This window comes from Monomorium pharaonis, chromosome 9 (genome assembly GCF_013373865.1).
Source record: "Monomorium pharaonis isolate MP-MQ-018 chromosome 9, ASM1337386v2, whole genome shotgun sequence".
Taxonomy (NCBI): domain Eukaryota; kingdom Metazoa; phylum Arthropoda; class Insecta; order Hymenoptera; family Formicidae; genus Monomorium; species Monomorium pharaonis.
The window spans coordinates 3,636,172-3,660,517 of NC_050475.1; the positions used below are offsets into that span (position 1 = coordinate 3,636,172).

Below are 24,346 nucleotides of genomic sequence, written 5' to 3' on the forward strand. Positions count from 1 at the left end.
TCATACATTATATGTAATTTAAAAACATAACATTTATGTTATATTAAAATTATCCATCGCACAATACTCCGTATTTTAAGAAAGACTTGTTAGAAAACTCTGAACTATGAATATCGGTTAATATACTCAATACGTATGATACGACGGATTTACTATTAATGGCATCAAGTCAAGACAGAGGAACAGACTTTACCCTCTATCTTGAAACCTTAACTGTTTTTGCAAGATTGCAATTTACTTTGACGCAGTTTACTTTGAACTTTTTATTGATTGTAATTTGTGCACATTATCTGTTATCAGGACTTTTGAAATATTTGTGGCTAATTTTGTAGGCAATTTAACATGTCATTTTGTAGAGTCGAAACAGACTACAATTTAAATTAGAACATGCTATATTGACTATAGACCACGGAACTTATAATACAGAACGTATGATATAGAACTTAGTTAGGACTACAGACAAACTGCGAGATATATAAGAAAAATTGCACTTCAAAAAGAATGGCAAGTCGTATCACGAAAGTGCGTGGGTTGTATTATAAATCGCATCAAGTTTGTCAAGATTTTCCTCATTTAACTGAGGCAAACTAATTTACGATTCCCTTTTCTTGTATGACAGAAAGAAGACTGTCCGTTATCGATTGCAATATTACCGATACACCGTTGTTAACTAATGCTTTCTTCGAATTTTTACTATCACAGGCTGTTAGTACACATATACTCTCTGAACAACGGCTAATAATATTTTTCACGTATTGATCTATTTCGAATGCTTTACTTTTATTAACAGTTCGTGAATGCTATGTCTGAATGCTATAATCTATGTCTTGTTTTTTTCAGTCGTAATTTGTTGATGACAAAAATCGATAGAAATGGACATTGTATATGTTTCATAAGCACAGCGGACATATAAAATTATTAGATTATTGAGGAAATACGATGCAAGTACAAACAGCGCATTATTAATATCTTCTATTATTATATTACTTGTGTTTAACCTATATTGAATATACATAATCTAATATATAATTTTATTGCTTTTGTATTTTACTTTTAGCTGACTCTAATGAAAATCAATATGCGATAATAATAATTACTAGTTTAGTAGAAGCTAGTAAAATTTGTGGAAAATTATAAAATATCAACGAACAAATCCGCATATATGCGTGCGTTCAATGATATTAAATCTTGATTTAATATGATCTAAGAGATAAGTAGATGAACATCGTAGACACATAAGATTGAAAATAAACACAGGTGTTTGAATGAAACCCTCTCTTATTGATGGGAGTCTGCTTATACCTTTAAATCAAAATCTTACATATCACACTCTTACGCTCGCGTGTACATAGTTAACTATGGTGTACCGGCTATATTGCGATCGATAACATAGAATCAACTTTATATTGTACAAGAAAAGAGAATCGTAAATATGTCTGCCTTTAATCAGTAAAATGAAGAAAATCTTGATAATTCTGATACGGTTTATAGTATGTATGTACATACAATCCACACGCTCTCGGGACACGAGTTTTCATCCTCTTTGAAGTGCAATTTTTCTTATGCGTCCACGATGTAACTATAGTCCTAAGTTTTGTATCCTACGTTCTGCTTCCTAATATTCTGTATTCTAGACTCAATTCTATGTCTTGACGTAAATTGTGGCCCGTTGAAACCAAACTCTGTAAAATACCACATTAAATTGAACACGAGATTATTTATTAACGTTTCAAAGTCCCGAGATATAATACGCAAACGATAGCCAATAAAAAGTTCAAAAACAACTGCGTCGAAGATGCAATCCTTCAACAGTTTAATTTTTCAAGGTAGAAGGTAAAGTCTCTCCCTTTCTTCGGACTTGATACCATTAACAGCAAATCGGTCATATCGAACGCATCGGACCCCATAACTGATATCTTCAGCGACACTTTCTCAGTTCAAAGTTCTCTAACGAAAATCTTTCTTGAAATTCGTACTACTATGCAACAGCTAAATTTAATATAACAAATATTTTCTCTGATTCCATACAAAGTGTGACAATAGCTTGAAACTTATAGTTTCTATAAAAGATGTTTTAAACACGTTATTTCAAATTATCGTAAAGGTAAGAATATTAATAAAATCACATATAATAGTGTTAATGTATGATTTCTATCAGTGTGACATTAAAAAATTATAATTTTTAGTAATTAGTGTTAATATATCTATACATTAAAGTGTTAATATATCTATATATACATATAAGTACCGGGAGTCTGTAGGTCCGGATGTTTGCAAACTCCTTCGTCATTTGTGGCCCGATTATAAAAGATGCAAAAGGTCTCATTATATTCCAAATTTTACGAGAATTACTGCTATGGGTTTGGATTAACGATATACCGGATTTTTCAAAAATTATCTTTAGTTTGATTAGTAACAGATAAGCGTTTGTCTGTGTAACCGCGAACTACATCGTCAATTATAGCCCGAATCTCTTGTAAATAGAACTATTAAAAATACAATATTGAGAAAGTAGAAAATAAGAGATATTTGTTATTCTGAAAAAAAATTTTAATTTTTTCTCTGCGAATATCGAATCAAATACAAAAATTTTAATTTCTAAGCATTTTAAAATTTAAGTGTTTCTAGTTTCTAGTATAAAACTCTTTTCGTCTATAACAACTCTTTGAATTCTTCAACGTGCGGATATCATTATAGTTGATAAACAATTACAAGCGTATCGGACGTACCAATGTTTCTTTTGAATTTTTCTAATCATCTGTGGTTGTTGGTATATTGGCCTACAAAATCAGATAAATCTACATATTACGAATCAATTTGGACTTTTATTAGAGATTATGTACCTGTCATTACTCTTCAGTGTAAATGTAAACTATAATTACAGACATAACTTGATAGTTATGATAAAATATATAAGCATAACTATACATGCAGTTAGCACCATTCTCAAAGTACAAATTAGAATCTAGGAAACAAAAAATATTTAGCATTTATTATTATTATGTGTATTTTTAAACGTTTTCAAATAATATTGTATAAACATTTTAAAAAGATTATTTGACGCATGATTTTTTTTTCAAAACACTGTCGAAATGTTTTAAAAATATTATCTTTAAGCTATAGTCAAAGTTTTTTCATATTAATGTACATATGTAACGTTAATTACGATATATTTGAAAACGTTACATAATATTGAATATCGTTGTAATAACATGATAGTAATAACTTTATACTTACTTAAAAAAATTTTTCTTATTTTATTACGTAAAATAAAAGATATCATAGTAATATTACATATCTATGCAATAAGAAACATATTATACATTTAAGTATTAATATATTTGCGTGTCTCCTTGTCCCCGTCTTGTACATACTTTTTGTGTGTGTATCTGCCTGCCCTCTTTTTTTTTTTTTTTTTTTTTTTTTTTTTTTATAGAGGAGGAAATCTTCAAAGGACTCCCCGAAAGACCAAGAGAATGTGGGATTCAACGGAAGGCACATCGAAAAGCCTCACCGCCGCCTACCCACTAAAACTCCTCTTTCCTATAACATGGCCTAAAGGGAAAAGTCTGAAACAGACGGTAAATAACACATTTGTGAGACCTACAAATTTAGATTTATTTTCCTGTCTACACGTATTTGCATTTATTCGTTTACCTATTCACACATTCCTACTTATCCGTATCCCTACCTGCTTACCCTACCCGTAAACATCAACGTACCTTTTATTTTTATCAATATAGATAGACATTAGTATTAATATTTCCTTGAAAGTAGACTTCTCGTGCCCAAATTAGATCCACCTTGTGTTGCTCCTGGTCAAATAATCTGGCTGTATATCAATCAGAGAATTTAAGACAAATTATTTCACTGTCAAAAAAGCTCTGAATAACAGCGCCAACAGAAAATTACCCGATAGAAAAATTTCTACATAAAAATGTAAAAATATATATAATTATATACAGAATATGTACACATATGTTTATATTAATTAATCTTTTTGTAAAATTGCTGCTTGATATGGTTTGATATGGAAGGTTAGAGCGTATAGAAACCCCTACGGACCGACGCGTTCGACGCGACGCATCTTGAACGACCCTCCGTCTGCCAAACTTTCGCCCCGCGCGCACGACACTCACCACTACGTATGCACGCTGCGGTCAGGGTGTCTCCAATGATGATAATCCCCGTTACGTCGCGGCATGCCGGAACGGAGCGTCAACCAGCCGAGAGACGCGAGAACGCAGCGATTCAAACCCAGGATCTAGAACCATCAAACGTCCCGTTTATTATACACATGTACTACAATCTACATATCCTCGTAAACAAAAATTGTGCGGAGTTTTCCACCAAAGAATCGCTTGCTCGCTCTTTGCGCATGGATACACATTTGCGTTCAGCTCAAATAAAGGATACAAAATTCGCTTTCACGAATTTTCATGCAGAATCAGATTAAAGATATGTTTATATATTTTTGATACCTTAGATTTTTAAAAAATTCTTCGAAATTTTGAATGTGACGTGAGAGAAGATGGCTTTTATTTTCATTTTCCTCGTAGTTTGATGTAGACTTCAAATATTGCACCAGAGATCGTGCATTAATTTTTAATTTTTAATTTGTCCATATAAATAGATATTTAATTTTAAAAATTACATTGTATTTACGGAAATTTTTCATTTGATATAAATTTTCATAAAATTCCGCGATTAATGATAATAAATTATATTTATAAATTATATATTTGCCCATTGTGTGTTCCGTCGTTGACTGATGCCTGCTCGACGCTTTCTTTTCCTCTTGAAATTAAACATTGTTCTCTTTCATAAAATCTCTTTGAGTTACAAATAACGATGATAATTGATAAACAAGAAGGTACTATTGCAGGTACTAATGCTATGGCTAAAAAATTCTAAAATATCTAGAAAGGGTCGCACGTCAATTGCGCTAACTTAAATAGAAAGCTCGAAAATTCGTATCTAATGAAAACGGTCCATAATATTACCCGCGACTTTACCGGTTCGCGTACGGTAAAACTAGGCTGACATATATCGCTACTTACAATTATTTTTTACGTCGTTTCGTTTAAACTTGTACAGAGTTTTTTACTTGTAACATATTCATATACATAAATAATCTACATTACTGTAAATAATATCCACTAATGTCGTCTAATGTAAATCTAATGATCTATGAATTATAGGAAGATTATTTCGTCAAAAATAATTAGAGAAATTATATTCTATTTTTTAATATTATGTATTATGTATTACTTTATTAATACTAAATGCAGATTAATTAATAATCTTCCGACTTAATTACTTTTTTCTGTATTGAATTATTCGATTTATAATAATTTATATTGTTTGTGTCTATATGTAGAAATATTTTGTGTAATCAATACGTAAATTATTCATGTAAATGTAATCCTGAAACAATTATTTTAAAACTTATATTTGTTCATTTTTATTCGCCTTTATCACCGACAAATTTCAATAGGAAGAAGTAAGACATTGTAGTATAAACTTAACTAACTTGATTAATAAAATAAGTTTTTGACTTACATAAAACAGTAATTAAAGATTGTAATAATTTGTTATCTATTTAAAACTATAGTAATAAATTCTTATAATACATAAATATGAATCGATTACGCATTTGGCTAAAAAGGATATGTTCTAAATTCAAATTATTATGTGTTTTCGCAAACAAGTGTTTTAAACAAGTTATATTACTTTAATTATAACAGTATTATAAGTTGCTTTTTTTAATGTGCAGTTATAATTTAAAAAAATTTAAATTAACAATTTCTTTTATTTTAGATTGTTCTGTTTTTACCGAATATTATTGCAAATAAATGTATTTTAACAAAGTAAAGATTGAGCTACTATCACCATCAATGATAATTATCAGAAAAAAATAATAAAAACACTTTAAATATATTTTATAAATTATTCAATTTGACACTTTACATTTTCCAATTATAAATTAAATGTTAGTTATTATTTTAATTTTAACTAAAATTTTATCCAATTCAGATTTTATCTGAAAAATAGATGAACTTGTAAAGCTGGATCTTCCACCACTTTTGCTGATTTTCAATTGGCGTCCTCTCCTCACCTTTGGATATGTGTTCTTTATTCTATTTATTTTTTTCACATTGTTCAATAATATATAACAAAGAATTTATAGTGCATATAAAAATATGTTATATATATTATGTGTTTAACAATAAATTTATAGTGCATATAAAAATATGTTATATATTTAAAACAATAAAATTTTATAATTTTATGTTTTTCATTGTTTAATTTAAATTGTATAACAAAAAAGTCTATGTTATGTAGATTCTATTGCAAAACACTTTTAATTTTCTTACTCAAGAGTATCACATTCATATTTTTTACATTCCTAGAAAAGAAATAATATTTTAGAGCGTTGATAAAGCTGATGTGACTTGTTGACCATAAACTCTTATTCAGATTTATACGGTCGATTATAACGTCATAATTTTACGTTTTTACCAAACATGTTTTAAACATATGGTTCATTTTTAGCCGTCTTTATCCTCAATAGATTTCAACAAGAAGAAGTAAGACATTGTAGTATTCACGAACTATCAATAAAAACGGAATAAAATTAAAACAACATAAAGAAAGCATGTAAAATTGTGATTGTGTATTAACCAAAGCGCAGACGTTCCTTTATTTTGTTAAAAATAAAATCCTTAAAAATTCTATTAAATCAATTAACTTGATTAATAAAATAAATTTTCGACATACATGAAACAGTAATTCAAGATTGTAATACTATATTTTGTTGTTCTTTTAAAATTATAATAAATTCTTATTATACGTAAATAGTTTATATAAAATAATTTTGATTTTTTACTCGAGAGTTTATATATTTGTCAAATTTTTATTTTTGTATTTGTAGAAATTAAATATAAAGATTATTTTAGAGTACTGATGCGATAAAATTCAATATGATTCGATAACTATAAGCTTTTGCTCGGATTTACATGGGTAATTATAATTTAAAAACTTACATTAGTAAACAAGGCTATATTAACCGATGAGAAAATTGCATTTATAGTCATTGGTTTTTGCATCATCACCAGAATAACATTTGTTCTCACGTGACAATCGAGAGCAGAATTAGACCATTCGCCAAAGTATATCCCATTACGAAAATCTTCGCTCTAATTTTAAATTATGGAAAACGCATTGTTTTCTGTTATAATAATTGTTTCATCAAATCAGTATAACTTACCGCATTTGTAAGAATAGTACCGCCCCATGCATACATAAACATTTGAAGCAGCTTCACGGTAGCGAATGTCAGCACTTCGGATAAGTTTTTAATGGTAAAATGCGAAACCTGTTGCAAACATTTAATAATTAATATTATATCAGCGAATTGATATTATTATTATTAATATTTGCGTAATACGGTACTATTACACAGAATAGAAAATTAGCAACATATAGCACAATCTTTATTTTTATACTTTAAGTACAAAAATTCTAAATCAATGTTTTCTTATTTTATTTTATTTATATAAAACTAGGAGAAATAAATATAACATTGTCTTCTTGGATACTCACAATTTTTTTTCAAATTTAGAATCAAAATACGTTCAAATTTATTTTGCGCTACTCTAACGGTTAATACCGCAATATTAATTACATGACCGTAATATATATTATTTCACGATTGATTGCGTATAACACGATGGATTAAGCAACAGAAAATTGATTTTTGCATTAATGTATCTACGTACATGTGCCATCTCGTACATCAAGAAGCAAAGAAGCACCGCACTGGAGACAGTATGCCAAAAGATAATGGGTCCATAGATGTGTTCTAGGGTGCCGCGGCATCGCAACAGTTTCTTATGTTTTTTAACGCTCTTTTTCAACAGATTCGAAAACTTCTGAGTGGGAAGAGGATTCGTGAACCTGAAAGTCATGGCATGCATCGTCGAAGCGAATTGATAAACATAAAAGCCAAAGACGCTGTCGACGCCACTCGTTGTTATGGCACTTAAGCACGAACAAATTGTCTCCATAAGCATATGAAGATGATAAAAAAAATTGTCGGGAATAGTCCAGGGGTATCCACGTCCCTTGCTGACCGGCAGAGTGTAGTTCGTAGTCAAACGCAAGTGACAGAGATCGCGGATTATATGGATATAGGGAGGCATAATATACGCCAAGATCAGTGCTGTCATAATGGTGGCATATGTGTACCCCAGGATATACACTTTACGTAGGGACGAAAATATTATTGTTCGTATTTTCTTGTTTTGTATAAGCTCTTCCTCAAAAAAATCATTTAGAGTTCGGTGCATATTTATCAGAGAGTCACGATTTATTAAAAAGATTGTCACCTTAAAAAATCAATAATGCATTATACCTTTTCCTCACAAAACAAAGAAATTATCCACATTAATATTATTTGTTAATATTAAAATATTTATTTGTTATATAGATATAGAAATTATATACAATATATATATATTTTTTATTTATTTTCTTATTTAAGAAAAAAGAAATTCTTTCTATCGTACCTTGATAAAGCTGCCAAATCCAGATATAGCCATGCCTATGTATTTCATGCAAATTGTCAAATTATGTTTATAGTTATAACCGAAATTCAAGCAACATGTCACGTACGTGGTCAATCCCAAAAGCGTACAAAATGACCAGTAATATTTAGACTTGCCGGATTTTGTTGGTATGGGCCAACAGCCACTCATAGTCAGTAGTATCTTAAGAAAGCGTTGATACGTGCGATACGCTTGTAATCGTTTATCAATCATAATGATATTCACACATTTAAAAACTCAAAGTGTAGACGCAAAAAACCTTTAAACTGAAAAGCTTAATATTTTATAGAAAAGTGTCTCACATCAGGTATGCAATACTTCATGTAGGAAAGATAAACGGAATCAAGGTGAACATAAAAGTTCACTACAATTTTTAGATATCTCCAATGATAGCCGAGATTAAATTTTCAAATTGTACGAATGAAAAGCGCTGAGCCGCTCGAGCTATAACACGGCCCACTGTGTCAAGCATTGACGGCAGCTCGAGCAGCTCAGCGTTTCTTTCGATGCGCTCTCATACGTACAATTTGAAAAATTAATATCTCGGCTATTATTGGAGATATCCAAAAACTATAGTAAACTTTTATGTTCACCTTGATTTCGTCTATTTTTCCAAGCGCTGAGCCGAAAAAAATTAGAACAAAATTAGAGTTTTCTTAAGATTAGCAAATATCTCTCATTTTTTACTTTTTCATTACTGTATTTTCTTTAAAAAAGATGAATTTTCCTATAATTTTGATGGTGACAATGATAATTATTATGACAAAGATTTTCCAAAATATATTAATAAATTAAGATATTCAAAATATAATTAAGGTTTAAATTAATAATATTTACATTTATAACTGTATTTATCAAAACTCGAATATTTATTTATAATTTTTAATCACATAATCAAAAGTCATATATTAACATTATAATGATATTTTTAATACTTTTATTTATACGGCAATTTATAATAACGTGTTTCAATCATCTTTAATAGAAACGATAAGTTTTTAAAGATTGTCATACTTTATATGTAACTTAAAAACATAACATTTATGTTATATTGAAATTATCTGTATGCACAATAGTCCGAATTTTAAGAAAGACTTGTTAGAAAACTCTGAACTACGAATATCAGCTAATATACTCGATCCGTACGATACGACGGATTTACTATTAATGGCATCAAGTCAAGACAGAGGTACAGACTTTACCCTCTATCTTGAGAACTTTAACTTTTTTACAAGATTGCAATTTACTTTGACGCAGTTTACTTTGAACTTTTTATTGACTGTAATTTGCGTACGTTATCTGTCAAGACTTTTGAAATATTAGTAGCTAATTTTCTAGGCAATTTAACGTGTTATTCTGTAGAGTTTGGTTGAAACGGAGTACAATTTAAGTTAGAATATGGAATTGACTATAGACCACGAAACTTATAATGCAGAACGTACGATATAGAACTTAGGACTACAAACAAACTGCGAAATATATAAGAAAAATTGCACTTCAAAGAGAATGGCAAGTCGTATCACGAAAGTGCATGGGTTGTACTATAAATCGCATTAAGTTTATCGAGATTTTCCTCATTTAACTGAGGCAGACAGATTTACGATTCCCTTTTCTTGTATGACAGAAAGAAGACTGTCCGTTATCGATCGCAATATTACGGATTCATTGTTAACTAATGCTTTCTTCGAATTCTTTATCACAGGCTGTTAGTACACATATACTCTCTGAACAACGGCTAATAATATTTTTCACGTATTGATCTATTTCAAATGCTTTACTTTTATGTAACAGTTCGTGAATGCTATAATGTCTGAATGCTATAATCTACAATGTCTTATTTTTTTTGTCATAATTTGTTGATGACAAAGATCGATAGAAAAAGATCGATAGACGTTATATATGTTTCATAAGCACAGCGGACACATAAAATTATTACATTATTAAGAAATTACACATCACGCTCTTCCGCTCGCGTGTACATAGTTAACTATGGTGTACCGGCTATATTGCGATCGATAACAGAGAATCTTCTTTATATACAAGAAGTATTATAGTACAAGAAAAGAGAATCGTAAATCTGTCTGCCTTTAATCAGTGAAATGAAGAAAATCTTGATAAATCTGATACGATTTATAGTATGTACGTACATACAATCCACACGCTCTCGGGATACGAGTTTTCATTCTCTTTGAAGTGCAATTTTTCTTATGCGTTCACGGTTTATCTATAGTCCTAAGTTTTATATTCCACGTTTGGCTTGCTATATTCTGTATTCTATACTCAATTCTATGTTTTGACTTAAATTGTAGCCTATTTTAATCAAACTCTGCTGAATAACACATTAAATTGAACACAAGATTAGTTACTAACGTTTCAAAGTCCCGAGAAATAATACGCAAACGATAGCCAATAAAAAGTTAAAAAAAAACTGCGTCGAAGCTGCAAACCTTTAACAGTTTAATTTTTTAAGGTAGAAGGTAAAGTCTCTCCCTTTCTCCAGACCTGATGCCATTAACAACAAATTGGTCATATCGAACGTATCGGACACGTTAACTGATATCTTCAGCGACACTTTCTCAGTTCAAAGTTCTCTAACAAAAATATTTCTTGAAACTCGTACTACTATGCAACAGCTAAATTTAATATAACAAATATTTTCTCTGATTCCATACAAAGTGTGACAATAGTTTGAAACTTATCGTTTCTATAAAAGATGTTTTAAACACGTTATTTCAAATTATCGTAAAGGTAAGAATATAAACAAAATCACATATAATAATGTTAATGTATGACTTCTAATAATGTAACATTAAAAAATTATAATTGTTCAAATTTTTAAAAATAGTTAGTGTTAATATATCTATATGTTAAAGTGATAATATATCTACATATATAAGTACCGGTAGTCTGTATGTCCGGATGTTTACGAACTCCTTCGTCATTTGTGGCCCGATTTTAATGCAAAAAATCTCATTTTATTCCAAATTATTCGAGGATTGCTGCTATGGGTTTGGTTTTTCGATATACAGGGAGTTCGGTTGTCTGTATGTCTGTATATTCGCAATAATTTTCGTCATTTGATGTCCGATCCTCACGTAATTGGTCTCAATTTGTTTTAAATTTCTTCCGGAATAAAATTAGGGGTTTGTTTTTAACATATGCAGGGTATTTCCAAAATTTATATATATAAATCCAGGGAATTTGTATGTCCGTATTTTCTGTATGACCGCAAACTCCATCGTCATCTGTGGCCTGATTTTAATGCAAAAGATCTCAATATATTCCAAATTTTACGAAGATTGCTGCTATGGATTTGAATTAAAGATATGCAAGTTTCTTCAAAAATTATTTTTAGGTTGATTAGTAACGTATAAACGTTTGTTTATACAACCACGAACTACATCGTCAATTGTGGCCCGAATCTCTTGCAAACAGAACTATTAAAAATAAAATATTAAGAAAGTAGAAAATGAGAGATATTTGCCATTCTAAAGAGAAACTTTAATTTCTTCTTTGTAAATATCAAATCAAATACAAAAATTTTAATTTTCAAGCATTTTAAAATTTAAGTGTTTCTAGTTTAAAACTTTTTCCGTCTATAACAACTCTTTGAGTTTTTCAACGTGCGGATATCATTATGGTTGATAAACAATTACAAGTGTATCGGACGTACCAACGTTTCTTTCGAATTTTTCTAATCATCTATAGTTGTTAGTACATGCCTAAAAATCCGGTAAATCTACATATTAAAGATCAATTTGGATTTTTATTAAGGGTCATGTACCTGTCATTACTCTTTAGTGTAAACTATATTTACAGACATAACTTGATAGTTATGATAAAATATATAGGCATAGCTATATCTGCAGTTGGCGCTATTCCCAGGGTATGAATTAGGACCTAGTAAACAAAAAATATCTAGCATTTATTTATGTAAATTTTTAAACGTTTTCAAATAACATTGTATAAGCATTTTAAAAAGATTATTTGATGCATGATTTTTTTTTCAAAACATTATCAAAATGTTTAAAAAATGTTATCTTTAAGTCGTGCCGTGCGCACGACCCTCGCACTAACGTACGCACGTTGCGGTCAGGGTGTCTCCAATGATGATAATTCCCGTTGCGTCGCGACATACAGGAACGGAGCGTCAACTAGCCGAGAGAAACGGAAAACGCAGCAATTCAAACCCAGGACCTAGACCCACCAAACGTCCCGTTTATTATACACACGTACTACAATCTACATGTCCTCGTAAACAAAAATTGTGCGGAGTTTTCCTCCAAAGAATCGCTTGCTCGCTCTTTGCGCATGGATACTCATTTGCGTTCAGCTCAAATAAAGGATACAAAATTCGCTTTCACGAATTTTCATGCAAACTCAGGTTAAAGATATGTTTGTATATTTTTGATACCTTAGATTTTTAAAAAATTCTTCGAAATTTTGAATGTGACATGAGAGAAGATGGCTTTCATTTTCATTTTCTTCGTAGTTTGATGTAGGCCTCAAATATTGCACCAGAGTGCACCGTGCATCAATTTTTAATTTTTAATTTGTCCATAGAAATAGATATTTAATTTTAAAAATTGCATTGTATTTACAAAAATCTTTCTTTTGAAATAAATTTTCATAAAATTCCGCGATTAATGATAATAAATTATGTTTATAAATTATATATTTGCCCATTGTGTGTTCCGTCGTCGACTGCCTGCTCGGGCTTTCCTTTCCTCTCGAAATTTAACATTGTTCTCTTTCATGAAATTTCTTTGAGTTACAAATAACGATTTAAAACTATAGTAATAAATTCTTATAATACATAAATATGAATCAATTACGCATTTGGCTAGAAAGGATATGTTCTAAATTCAAATTATGTGTTTTCGCAAACAAGTGTTTTAAACAAGTAATATTACTATAATTATAACAGTATTATAAGTTGCTTTTTTTAATGTGTAATTAGAATGTGAAAAAATGTAAATAAACAATTTTTTTTATTTTAGATTGTTCTATTTTTACCAAATATTATTGCAAATAAATGTATTTTAACAAAGTAAAGATTGAGCTACTATCATCAATGATAATTATCAGAAAAAAATAATAAAAACACTATAAACATATTTTATAAATTATTCAACTTGACACTTCACATTTTACAAATTGTAAATTAAATTTTAGTTATTATTTTAATTTTAACTAAAATTATATCCGATACAGATTTTATCTGAAAAATAGATGAACTTGTAAAGGTAGGTCTTCCACCACTTCCGCTGATTTTCAATTGGCGTCTTCTCCTCTTTGGATATGTGTTCTTTATTCTATTTATTTTTTTCACATTGTTTAATAATATATAACAAAGAATTTATAGTGCATATAAAAATATGTTATATATATTATGTGTTTAACAAAGAATTTATAGTGCATATAAAAATATGTTATATATTTAAAACAGTAAAATTGTATAATTTTATATTTTTCATTGTTTAATTTAAATTCTATAACAATAAAGTCTATGTTGCGTAAATTCTATTGCAAAACACTTTTAATTTTCTTATTCAAGAGTATCACATTCATATTTTTTACATTCCTAGAAAAAAAAAATTTTAGAGCGTTGATAAAGTTGATGTGACTCGATGACCATAAACTGTTATTCAGATTTATACGGTCCAATTTATAACGTCACAATTTTACGTTTTTACCAGTATTTTAAACATATGGTCCATTTTTAGCCGTTTTCATCCTCAATAGATTTCAACAAGAAGAAGTAAGACATTGTAGTATTCACGAACTATCAAAAATACAGAATAAAATTAAAACAACATAAAAAAACCATGTAAAATTGTGACTGTTTATTAGCTGAAGCGGAGACGTTCCTTTATTTTGTTAAAAATAAAATCGTTACAAATTCCAGAAAATCAATTAACTTGATTAATAAAATAAATTTTCGACATACATGAAACAGTAATTCAAGATTGTAATACTATATTTTGTTGTTTATTTAAAATTATGATAAATTCATATAATACGTAAATAGTTTATATAAAACAATTTTGATCTTTTACTCGAGAGTTTATATATTTGTCAAATTTATATTTTTGTATTTGTAGAAATAAAATATAAAGATTATTTTAGAGTACTGATGCGATAAAATTGAATATGATTCGACAACCATAAGCTTTTGCTCAGATTTATATAAGTAATTACAATTTAAAAACTTACATTAGTAAACAAGGCTATATTAACCGATGAGAAAATTGCATTTATAGTCATTGGTTTTTGCATCATCACCAGAATAACATTTGTTCTCACGTGACAATCAAGAGCAGAATTAGGCCATTCGCCAAAGTATATCCCATTACGAAAATCTTCGCTCTAAATTTAAAAAATAGAAAACGCATTGTTTTCTGTTATAATAATTGTTTCATCAAATCAGTTTAACTTACCGCATTTGTAAGAATAGTACCGCCCCATGCGTACATAAACATTTGAAGCAGCTTCACTATAGCGAATGTCAGAAATTCGGATAAGTTGTTAATAGTAAAATGCGAAACCTGTTGCAAACACTTAATAATTAATATTATATGAGCAAATTGATATTATTATTATTATTAATATAGTTTGCGTAATACGGTACTATTGCACGGAATAGAAAATTAGCAACTATAGCACAATCTTTGTTTTTATACTTTAAGAACAAAAATTCTAGATCAATATTGTTCATTCTATTTTATTTATATTAAATTACAAGAAATAAATATAACATTGTCTTCTTGGATATTCACAAATGTTTTTCAAATACAGAATCAAAATACCTTTAAATTTATTTTGCGCTACTTTAGCGCACAATACCACAATATTAATTATATGACTGTAATATATATTATTTCACGATTGATTGCGTATAACACGATGGATTAAGCAACAGAAAATCGATTTTTGCATTAATGTATCTACGTACATGTGCCACCTCGTATACCAATGAGCAAAGAAGTATCGCACTGGTGACAGTATGCCAAAAGATAATAGGTCCATAAATGTGTTCTAGGGTGTCGCGGCATCGCAGCAATTCCTTATGTTTTTTTACACTCTTTTTCAACATATCCGAAAACTTCTCAGTGGGAAGAGGATTCGTGAATCTGAAAGTCATGGCATGCATCGTCGAAGCGAATTGATAAGCATAAAGGCCAAAGACGCTGTCGACGCCGCTCGCCGTTATGGAACTGAGGCACGGACAAATTGTCTCTATGAGCAGATGAACATGATACAAAAAATTGTCGGGAATAGTCCAGGAGTATCCACGTCCCTTGCTGACCGGCAGAGTGTAGTTCGTAGTCAAACGCAAGTGATAGAGATCGCGAATTATATGGATATATGAAGGCATAATATACACCAAGATCAGTGCTGTCATAATGGTGGTATATGTGTACCCCAGGATATACACTTTACGTAGAGACGAAAATATTATTGTTCGTATTTTCTCGTTTTGTATAAGCTCTTCCTCAAAAAAATCATTTAGAGTTCGGTGCAAATTTATCAGAGAGTCACGATTTAACAAAAAGATTGTCACCTTAAAAAACCAAAAATGCATTATTCTTTTTCCTCACAAAACAAAGAAATTATTCACATTAATATTATTTGTTAATATTAATATTTATTTGTTATTATATAAATATAGAAGTTAATATACGATATATATTTTTTCTGACTTATTTTCTTATGTAAGAAAAAACAAACTCTTTCTAATTCGTACCTTGATAAAGCCGCCAGTTCCACCTATACCTATGCCTATGTATTTCATGGAAATTGTCAAATTATGTTTATAGTTATAGCCCAAATTCAAGTTACATGTCACGTATATGATCAATACCATAAGCATACAACATGACCAGTAATATTTAGACTTGCCGGATTTTGTTGGTATGTGCCAACAACCACTTATAGTTAGCACTATCTTAAGAAAGCGTTGATACGTGCGATATGCTTGTAATCGTTTATCAATCATAATGATTTTCGCACATTTAAAAGCTCAAAGTGTAGACCGAACGACTTTTAAACTAGAAAGCTCAATATTTTATGTCAAAGAAATTAACAATTTTTTATTTTATTTAACTTTGCAAAAAAAATTACAGTTTCTTTAAAAATAGCAAATACCTCTCATTTTTTTCTTTTTCATTACTGTGTTTTCTTTAGAAAAATTGAATTTTCCTGTAATTTTAATGGTGACAATGATAATTATTATGACAAAGATTTTCCAAAATATATTAATAAAATAAGATATTCAAAATATAATTAGTAATTAGATTAATAATATTCACATTTATAATTATATTTATAAAAACTCGAATACTTATTCATAATTTTTAAACATATAATTAGAAATCATATATTAACATTATAATGATATTTTTAATACTTTTATTTCTATGGCAATTTATAATAACGTGTTTCAATCATCTTCAATAGAAACGATAATTTTTTAAAGATTGTCATATTTTATATGTAACTTAAAAACATAACATTTATCTTGTATTGAAATTATCTGTTGCACAATAGTCCGAATTTTAAGAAAGACTTGTTAGAAAACTCTGAAATACGAATATCAGTTAATATACTCGATACGTATGATACGACGGATTTACTATTAATGGCATCAAGTCAAGACAGAGGAACAGACTTTACCATCTATCTTGAGAACTTTAACTGTTTTTGCAAGATTGCAATTTACTTTGACGCAGTTTACTTTGAATTTTTTATTCACTGTAATTTGCGCACATTATCTGTTATCAGGACTTTTGAAATATTTGTGGCTAATTTTGTAGGCAATTTAACGTGTAGAGTTTGGTCGAAAAAGGCTAACATTTTATATTAGAATATGCTATAGACCACGGAACTTATAATACAGAACGTACGATATAGAACTTAGTTAGGACTACAGACAAACTGCGAGATATATAAGAAAAATTGCACTTCAAAAAGAATGGCAAGTCGTATCACAATAGTGCGTGGGTTGTATTATAAATCGCATCAAGTTTATCAAGATTTTCCTCATTTAACTGAGGCAGACAGATTTACGATTCCCTTTTCTTGTATGACAGAAAGAAGACTGTCCGTTATCGATCGCAATATTACGGATTCATTGTTAACTAATGCTTTCTTCGAATTCTTTATCACAGGCTGTTAGTACACATATACTCTCTGAACAACGGCTAATAATATTTTTCACGTATTGATCTATTTCAAATGCTTTACTTTTATGTAACAGTTCGTGAATGCTATAATGTCTGAATGCTATAATCTACAATGTCTTATTTTTTTTGTCATAATTTGTTGATGACAAAGATCGATAGAAAAAGATCGATAGACGTTATATATGTTTCATAAGCACAGCAGACACATGAAATTATTACATTATTAAGAAATTACACATCACACTCTTACGCTCGCGTGTACATAGTTAACTATGGTGTACCGGCTATATTGCGATCGATAACAGAGAATGTTCTTTATATCAAGAAAAGAGAATCGTAAATAATGTCTGCCTTTAATCAATGAAATGAAGACAATCTTGATAATTCTGATAGGGTTTACGGTATGTACGTACATACAATCCACACGCTCTCGAGATACGAGTTTTCATTCTTATTGAAGTGCAATTTTTCTTATGCGTCCACGATTTAACTATAGTCCTAAGTTTTGTATCCTACGTTCTGCTTCCTAATATTCTGTATTTTATACTCAATTCTATGTCTTGACGTAAATTGTGGCCCGTTTTAACCAAACTCTACAGAATAAGACATTAAATTGAACACGAGATTAGTTATTAACGTTTCAACGTCCCGAGAAATAATACGCAAACGATAGCCAATAAAAAGTTCAAAAACAACTGCGTCGAAGATGCAATCCTTCAACAGTTTAATTTTTCAAGGTAAAAGGTAAAGTCTCTCCCTTTCTCCGGACTTGATACCATTATCAGCAAATCGGTCATATCGAACGCATCGAACCCCATAACTGATACTTCAGCGACACTTTCTCAGTTCAAAATTCTTTAATGAAAATCTTTCTTGAAACTCGTACTACTGTGCAACAGCTAAATTTAATATGACAAATATTTTCTCTAATTTCATACAAAGTGTGACAATAGTTTGAAACTTATCGTTTCTATAAAAGATGTTTTAAACACGTTATTCGAATTACCGTAAGAATATTAACAAAATCAAATATAATAATGTTAATGTATGACTTCTATTAGTGTGACATTAAAAAATTATAATTGTTCAAATTTTTAGAAATAGTTAGTGTTAATATATCTATATATTAAAGTGTTAATATATCTCTATATATAAGTACCGGGAATCTGTATGTTTGGATTTTTGCAAACTCCTTTGTCAATTGTGGCCGGATTTTAATGCAAAATGTCTCATTTTATTCTAAATTATTCGAGGATTGTTGCTATGGGTTTGGTTTTTCGATACACAGGGAGTTCGGTTGTCTGAATGTCTGTATGTCCGCGATAATTGTCGTCATTTGGTGTCCGATCCTCATGCAATTGGTCTCATTTTGTTTTAAATTTCTTCCGGAATAAAATTAGGGGTTTGTTTTTAACATATACAGAATATTGCCAAAATCTCTATATATAAATCCCGGAAATTTGTATGTCCGTATTTTCTGTATGACCGCGAACTCCATCGTCAATTGTGGCCCGAATCTCTTGCAAATAGAATTATTAAAAATACAATATTGAGAAAGTAGAAAATGAGAGATATTTGCTATTCTGCAGAAAAACTTTAATTTCTTCTCTGTGAATATTGAATCAAATAAAAAAAATTTTAATTTTTTACCATTTAAAAATTTGAGTGTTTTTAGTTTCTAGTAAAACTCTTTCCGTCTATAACAACTCTTTGAATTCTTCAACGTGCGGATATCATTATGATTGATAAACAATTACAAGCGTATCGGCCGTACCAACGTTTCTTTCGAATTTTTCTAATCATCTGTGGTTGTTGGTACATTGGCCTACAAAATCAGGTAAATCTACATATTACGGATTAATTTAGACTTTTATTAGGGATCATGTACCTGTAATTACTCTTCAGTGTAAGCTATAATTACAGACATAACTTCATAGTTATGATAAAATATATAGGCACAGTTATATCTGCAGTTAGCGCCATTCTCAAGGTACAAATAAGGACCTACCTAATGAACAAAAAATGTCTAGCATTTATTTCATGTGTATTTTTAGACGTTTTCAAATAATATTGTATAAACATTTTAAAAAGATTATTTGACGTATGATTTTTTTTTCAAAACACTGTTGAAATGTTTTAAAAATATTATCTTGAAGCTAGTCAAAGTTTGTTCATACTAATGTACATATATAACCTTAATTACAATATATTTGAAAACGTTACATGATATTGAATATTGTTGTAATAACATGGTAATAATAACTTTATACTTGCTTAAAAAAAAATATTTAGTTTATTACGTAAAATGAATGATATAGTCATATTATATATCTATACAATAAGAAACACATTATACATTTGCGGGGTAAACTTTGACTAACCAAATTGCAAAATCTATGCATTATTCGGTTAATTGTAAAAATCTAAAAATACCTTCTTCTATATTTATATTTTTTGTATATTGACATTTGTCAAAAAATTAACCGAATCGAAGATTCGTATATCGGAAACTACTTGACAAAAAATAAATTGTGCATATTAATGCATGTTCAATGCCTTAATGCATCGGTTAGGCTTTTAATAAATATTTCTTAATAATCCTACATTTTTTTAAAGCAAGAACTTCGAACATTATTTATTCAAAGATAAATATAATATTATGGTATTAGACATGCCGTGTCAATTTGTGGGTAATGGGTTATTTATTTGTTTCGCAAGATAAAAAAATATGCATCTTTGATTTTTTAAGGTGACAAGATTCATGATAAATCGCGACTCTCTAATAAATTTTCGTCGGACATTAAATGACTTTTTTGAAGAAGAACTTACGCAAAGTGAAAAAATAAGAGCAATAATATTTTCACGCCTGCGTAAAATGTCCGTACTGACATGGATATACAGAGGCATAACATACGTCAAGATAAGTGCTATTATAATGGTGACATATACATATGTCACCATTATAATAGCACTGATCTTGACGTATGTTATGCCTCCGTATAGCCATATAATCCGCGATCTCTGTCATTTACGTTTGACTACGATTTACACCTTGTCGATCACCAAGGAGTATGGATACTTCTGGACAATTCCTGACAATTTTTTGTATTATCTTTATCTGCTTACGGAGACAATTCTTGGATCGTTCAGTTCCTTGACAACGAGCGGTGTCGACAGCGCTTTTAGCTTTTATGTCTTTCAATTTTCCTCGACGCTCCGTGCCACAACTTTCAGGCTCACAAATTCTCAGCCAACTGAAAAGTTTTCAGATGTGTTGGGAAACGTGCATGGAAAAAGATGAGAAATTATTACGATGCCGCAACACATTAGAACACATCTATGGACCTATCATTTTTTGGCACATTATTACCAATGCCATGCTTCTTTGTTCCTTACTATATGATGCGAGGAAGTACGTACATTTAAAAAAAATTAATGCTTTATTCCCTATTCATTGTGTACGTAATCAATCGTGAGATAATAAATGTTACAATCGTGCAGTTATTATCGTGACATTACATGCTAATATAACATAATAAATCTGAACACATATTTTAATTCTACATTAGAAAAATATCTGCAGTGAGAAAAAAATGTTAATTTAACTATATTTTTTAACTTAATTAAATTTCTTTAGTTTAAGTATTTATTCATTTAACCTAAATACATAAATATTTAAATTAAACAAATTTAATTAAATTGAAAAATGTAGTCAAATTAACAACTTATTTTTCTCAGGGTGAGAATATTGAAAGAGACAATAATGTATTTTTCTCGCAGAACTTAACATAATTCAAGTAAAATAAAATATTTTCTAATAATTTTTCTTTTCAAAATTACGATAATTACTGCGCTGTACATGTTTCATTGTTTTTTACTCTATATACATGTGATGTATACATTTTAATTATTACATTTTGATAATAATAATAATAAAATAATAATAATTCGCTGATATAATTATTATTTATTAAATGTTTACCACAGCTTTCAAGTTTTAATCTTAGCACCTTAATTGCGTTTCTGTCGTTTGCTGTAGTAAAGCTACTTCAAATATTTATGTACGCATAGTGCGGTACTGTTTTTACAAATGCGGTAGATTTTACTGATTTGGTAAATAAAATAATTATCATAACAAAAAATTAATTATTTTATATGTATTTAAGGCAACGATTGTCGTAATGAAATATACTTTGACGAATGGCCTAATTCTCCTCTTGACGTGAAAACAAATGTTATTTGGATGCTGATGCAAAAACTAGCGTAGTTTTCTCAACAGTCGAAGTAGTGTTGTTCACCAATGTAAGTTTTCCTATAATAATCACTCATGTAAATCTAAGGCAACCTAAAAACTATTCGTTTTCTTTGTTGGTAGTGTGTGAATACTACAATGTCCTACTTCTTCCTCTTAAAATTTATCGGTGAATAAAAATTGACCCTATATATATTTGAAAAACTGGTAGATACGTAATATTGTGATGTTATAATCATTCGTGTAAATCTTGAATGAAAACTTACGATCATCGAGTCACCATTAGTTTTATCGCATCAATGTTCTAAAGTGTTATTAATATTTTATTTTTAGGAATACAAAAACATTAATTTGACTCTCCTAGTAAGAAAATTAAAATTATTTTTGATAGATAAAATTGTAGATAGAATCTACGTGTAATATAGAGTTTATTATTATAGAATTTAAATAAACAATTAAACATAAAATTACAAAATTTTAATTATTATTCCAAATATGTTATTTTATATAAATAATTATTATTTTATTAATAGTTTCTTTATTTAAATATATTATATATTTTTATATGCACTAGAAATCCTTTTGTTATATACTAATAATAACAAAAAACATATATATATATAATATATAAATATACTATATATAGAACACACATTTAAAAAAAAGAGACGGAAATAATAATGTATCTCTATAGGTTTATCTGTTTTACCGTGTAAAATTAGTTAAATTTAAAGCAATAACTGACAATTAATTAATAATTTGAAAAATGTAAAGTGTCAAGTTTAACAATTTATAAAATATATTTATTTGCAATGGTAATCAGTAAAAGCGAAACAATCCTATTAAAAGATAAGATTGTTTATGACACATTTCCTTCAGATTCTAAATATATATTAAAAAAAAATAACTTCAGAGTCATAATGCAACTGATATCGCTGTTATTGTGGAAACATCTAATGACTTTGTATTTACAATGAATTTTCTCTGTAACCTAATACATAGTTGATTAATATCCGTAATAAATAACATTTTTAACAAATATGTTGTTATTCTTATTGCTCTATGTATGTAAACCACGAAGCAATTTGGATTACAGGGCAAATCGAATGAAGATAAGAGTTGATTGATTGACTAGAATACTTGAATATAATATAAATTCTTATTTTAATCCAATTCGCCTCGGTTTACTCTACATGTAAAATTATCATTTAAATAATCGAAAAAATCAAATAATTTTTCTAAAATGTTTATATAATATTATTTTAAAGTGTTTAAGAAATACACATAAAATTAACATTTTTTTATTTTACTTTGATGTTACTTGTCTCCGGGAGGTAACGAAAAAAATATCGAACGCTAGTGACTGAAAAGGAAGTCGTATCCCGCAACCCTTTGTTGTCTCTTAACTGCTTATGTTCCTAAAACTTCCAACTTACCCCATATGCTAAAATTCTTCCCTCGCGTGCACATATCTAATGACGCTGCCACGACGACGCGTTACAATCGACGACATAAAGCAACGTTTTTTATCTTGTAATAGAAGAGAATTATAAATTTGCACGCATTTTACCGGAAATATCGAGCTCAATGTTATATTGCGTGTCACTGAGACATTTTGACGCGACCCGAAACTGACCAGAATCCCAAATATGATTTTATTGTATCATAATAAAATAATAATAATAATAATTTTATTATCTGAATTTGTTCTCGTAAAAAATATCGCTATACAAGATAATAATTATGACTTTAGTACAGGCAAATTCATGAAAAGTTGTGGAATATTAACGACCAATATTGTTAAATCCACATGCGTGTATTTAACAATATCTTTAAATAATCCTATCCTATCTAAAAAAAGGCATGTAAAGTCGATTGCTCGCATTTCTCGAAGTTTATTGTTGTCGCTTTTCCGCGATGCCGATTGGTTCTCTTGCTGCGCATACTTCGTGTTGCAAGAGTAGCTGTCATTGCAATTTTGACAGCTGTCAAATTTGTATAAATATTATTTATACATTTATTGTTGTAATTTATTTTTCCTATCTAAAAAAGGAGATGTTAAATCGAATCGAATTTATTGTTGCCGCTTTTCCGAGATGCTGATTGGCTGTCTCGCTATAAAGTTGTTAAGTGTGTTGTGACTGTCTTCACTTCGTGTCATTTCCAGCTGTCAAACTACTTCGTGTCATTTTCAGCTGTCAAACTGTCACTTTTGATAGCTAATTGAAATAATTACAAGAAATCAGGGAAAAAGAAAAAAGAGCCAAATAAAAAATATACGAGAGGAAGAGAAAGAGAGA

General features: G+C 29.3%; 2 protein-coding genes and 1 pseudogene across 5 annotated transcripts; 1 reads left to right on the forward strand and 2 right to left on the reverse strand.

Annotated features, from left to right (window-relative positions):
- Positions 1–3,239: 3,239 nt before the first annotated feature.
- Positions 3,240–9,452, reverse strand: LOC118644081 (odorant receptor 9a-like). Of its 3 annotated transcripts, XR_004964607.1 has the most exons (6): positions 8,571–9,452; positions 7,782–8,390; positions 7,271–7,378; positions 4,140–4,264; positions 3,723–3,832; positions 3,240–3,569 (listed from the first exon to the last, which is right to left on the reverse strand). XR_004964607.1 is itself a non-coding variant. In XM_036291904.1 (5 exons), the coding sequence occupies exons 1-4, from the start codon at positions 8,820–8,822 to the stop codon at positions 4,142–4,144; spliced, it is 1,092 nt and encodes a 363-aa protein (XP_036147797.1). In that variant the 5' UTR covers positions 8,823–9,452; the 3' UTR covers positions 3,240–3,832; positions 4,140–4,141. The 3 variants fall into 3 exon arrangements, 2 of the variants coding, with proteins under 2 accessions (XP_036147797.1, XP_036147796.1); XM_036291904.1 differs by having other exon boundaries at positions 3,240–3,832; XM_036291903.1 differs by lacking the exons at positions 3,240–3,569; positions 3,723–3,832 and adding an exon at positions 7,047–7,199 and having other exon boundaries at positions 4,130–6,614.
- Positions 9,453–12,199: 2,747 nt separating this feature from the next.
- Positions 12,200–22,538, forward strand: LOC105831940 (annotated as a pseudogene).
- On the reverse strand, positions 13,564–16,670 carry LOC118647297. 2 transcript variants are annotated; one of them, XM_036291906.1, is made up of 6 exons: positions 16,357–16,670; positions 15,565–16,173; positions 15,050–15,157; positions 14,826–14,978; positions 14,306–14,394; positions 13,564–14,193 (listed from the first exon to the last, which is right to left on the reverse strand). In XM_036291906.1, exons 1-5 carry the CDS (start codon positions 16,606–16,608, stop codon positions 14,332–14,334), a joined length of 1,185 nt encoding a protein of 394 aa, XP_036147799.1. In that variant the 5' UTR covers positions 16,609–16,670; the 3' UTR covers positions 13,564–14,193; positions 14,306–14,331. The 2 variants fall into 2 exon arrangements, with proteins under 2 accessions (XP_036147799.1, XP_036147798.1); XM_036291905.1 differs by having other exon boundaries at positions 13,565–14,394.
- Positions 22,539–24,346: the final 1,808 nt, after the last annotated feature.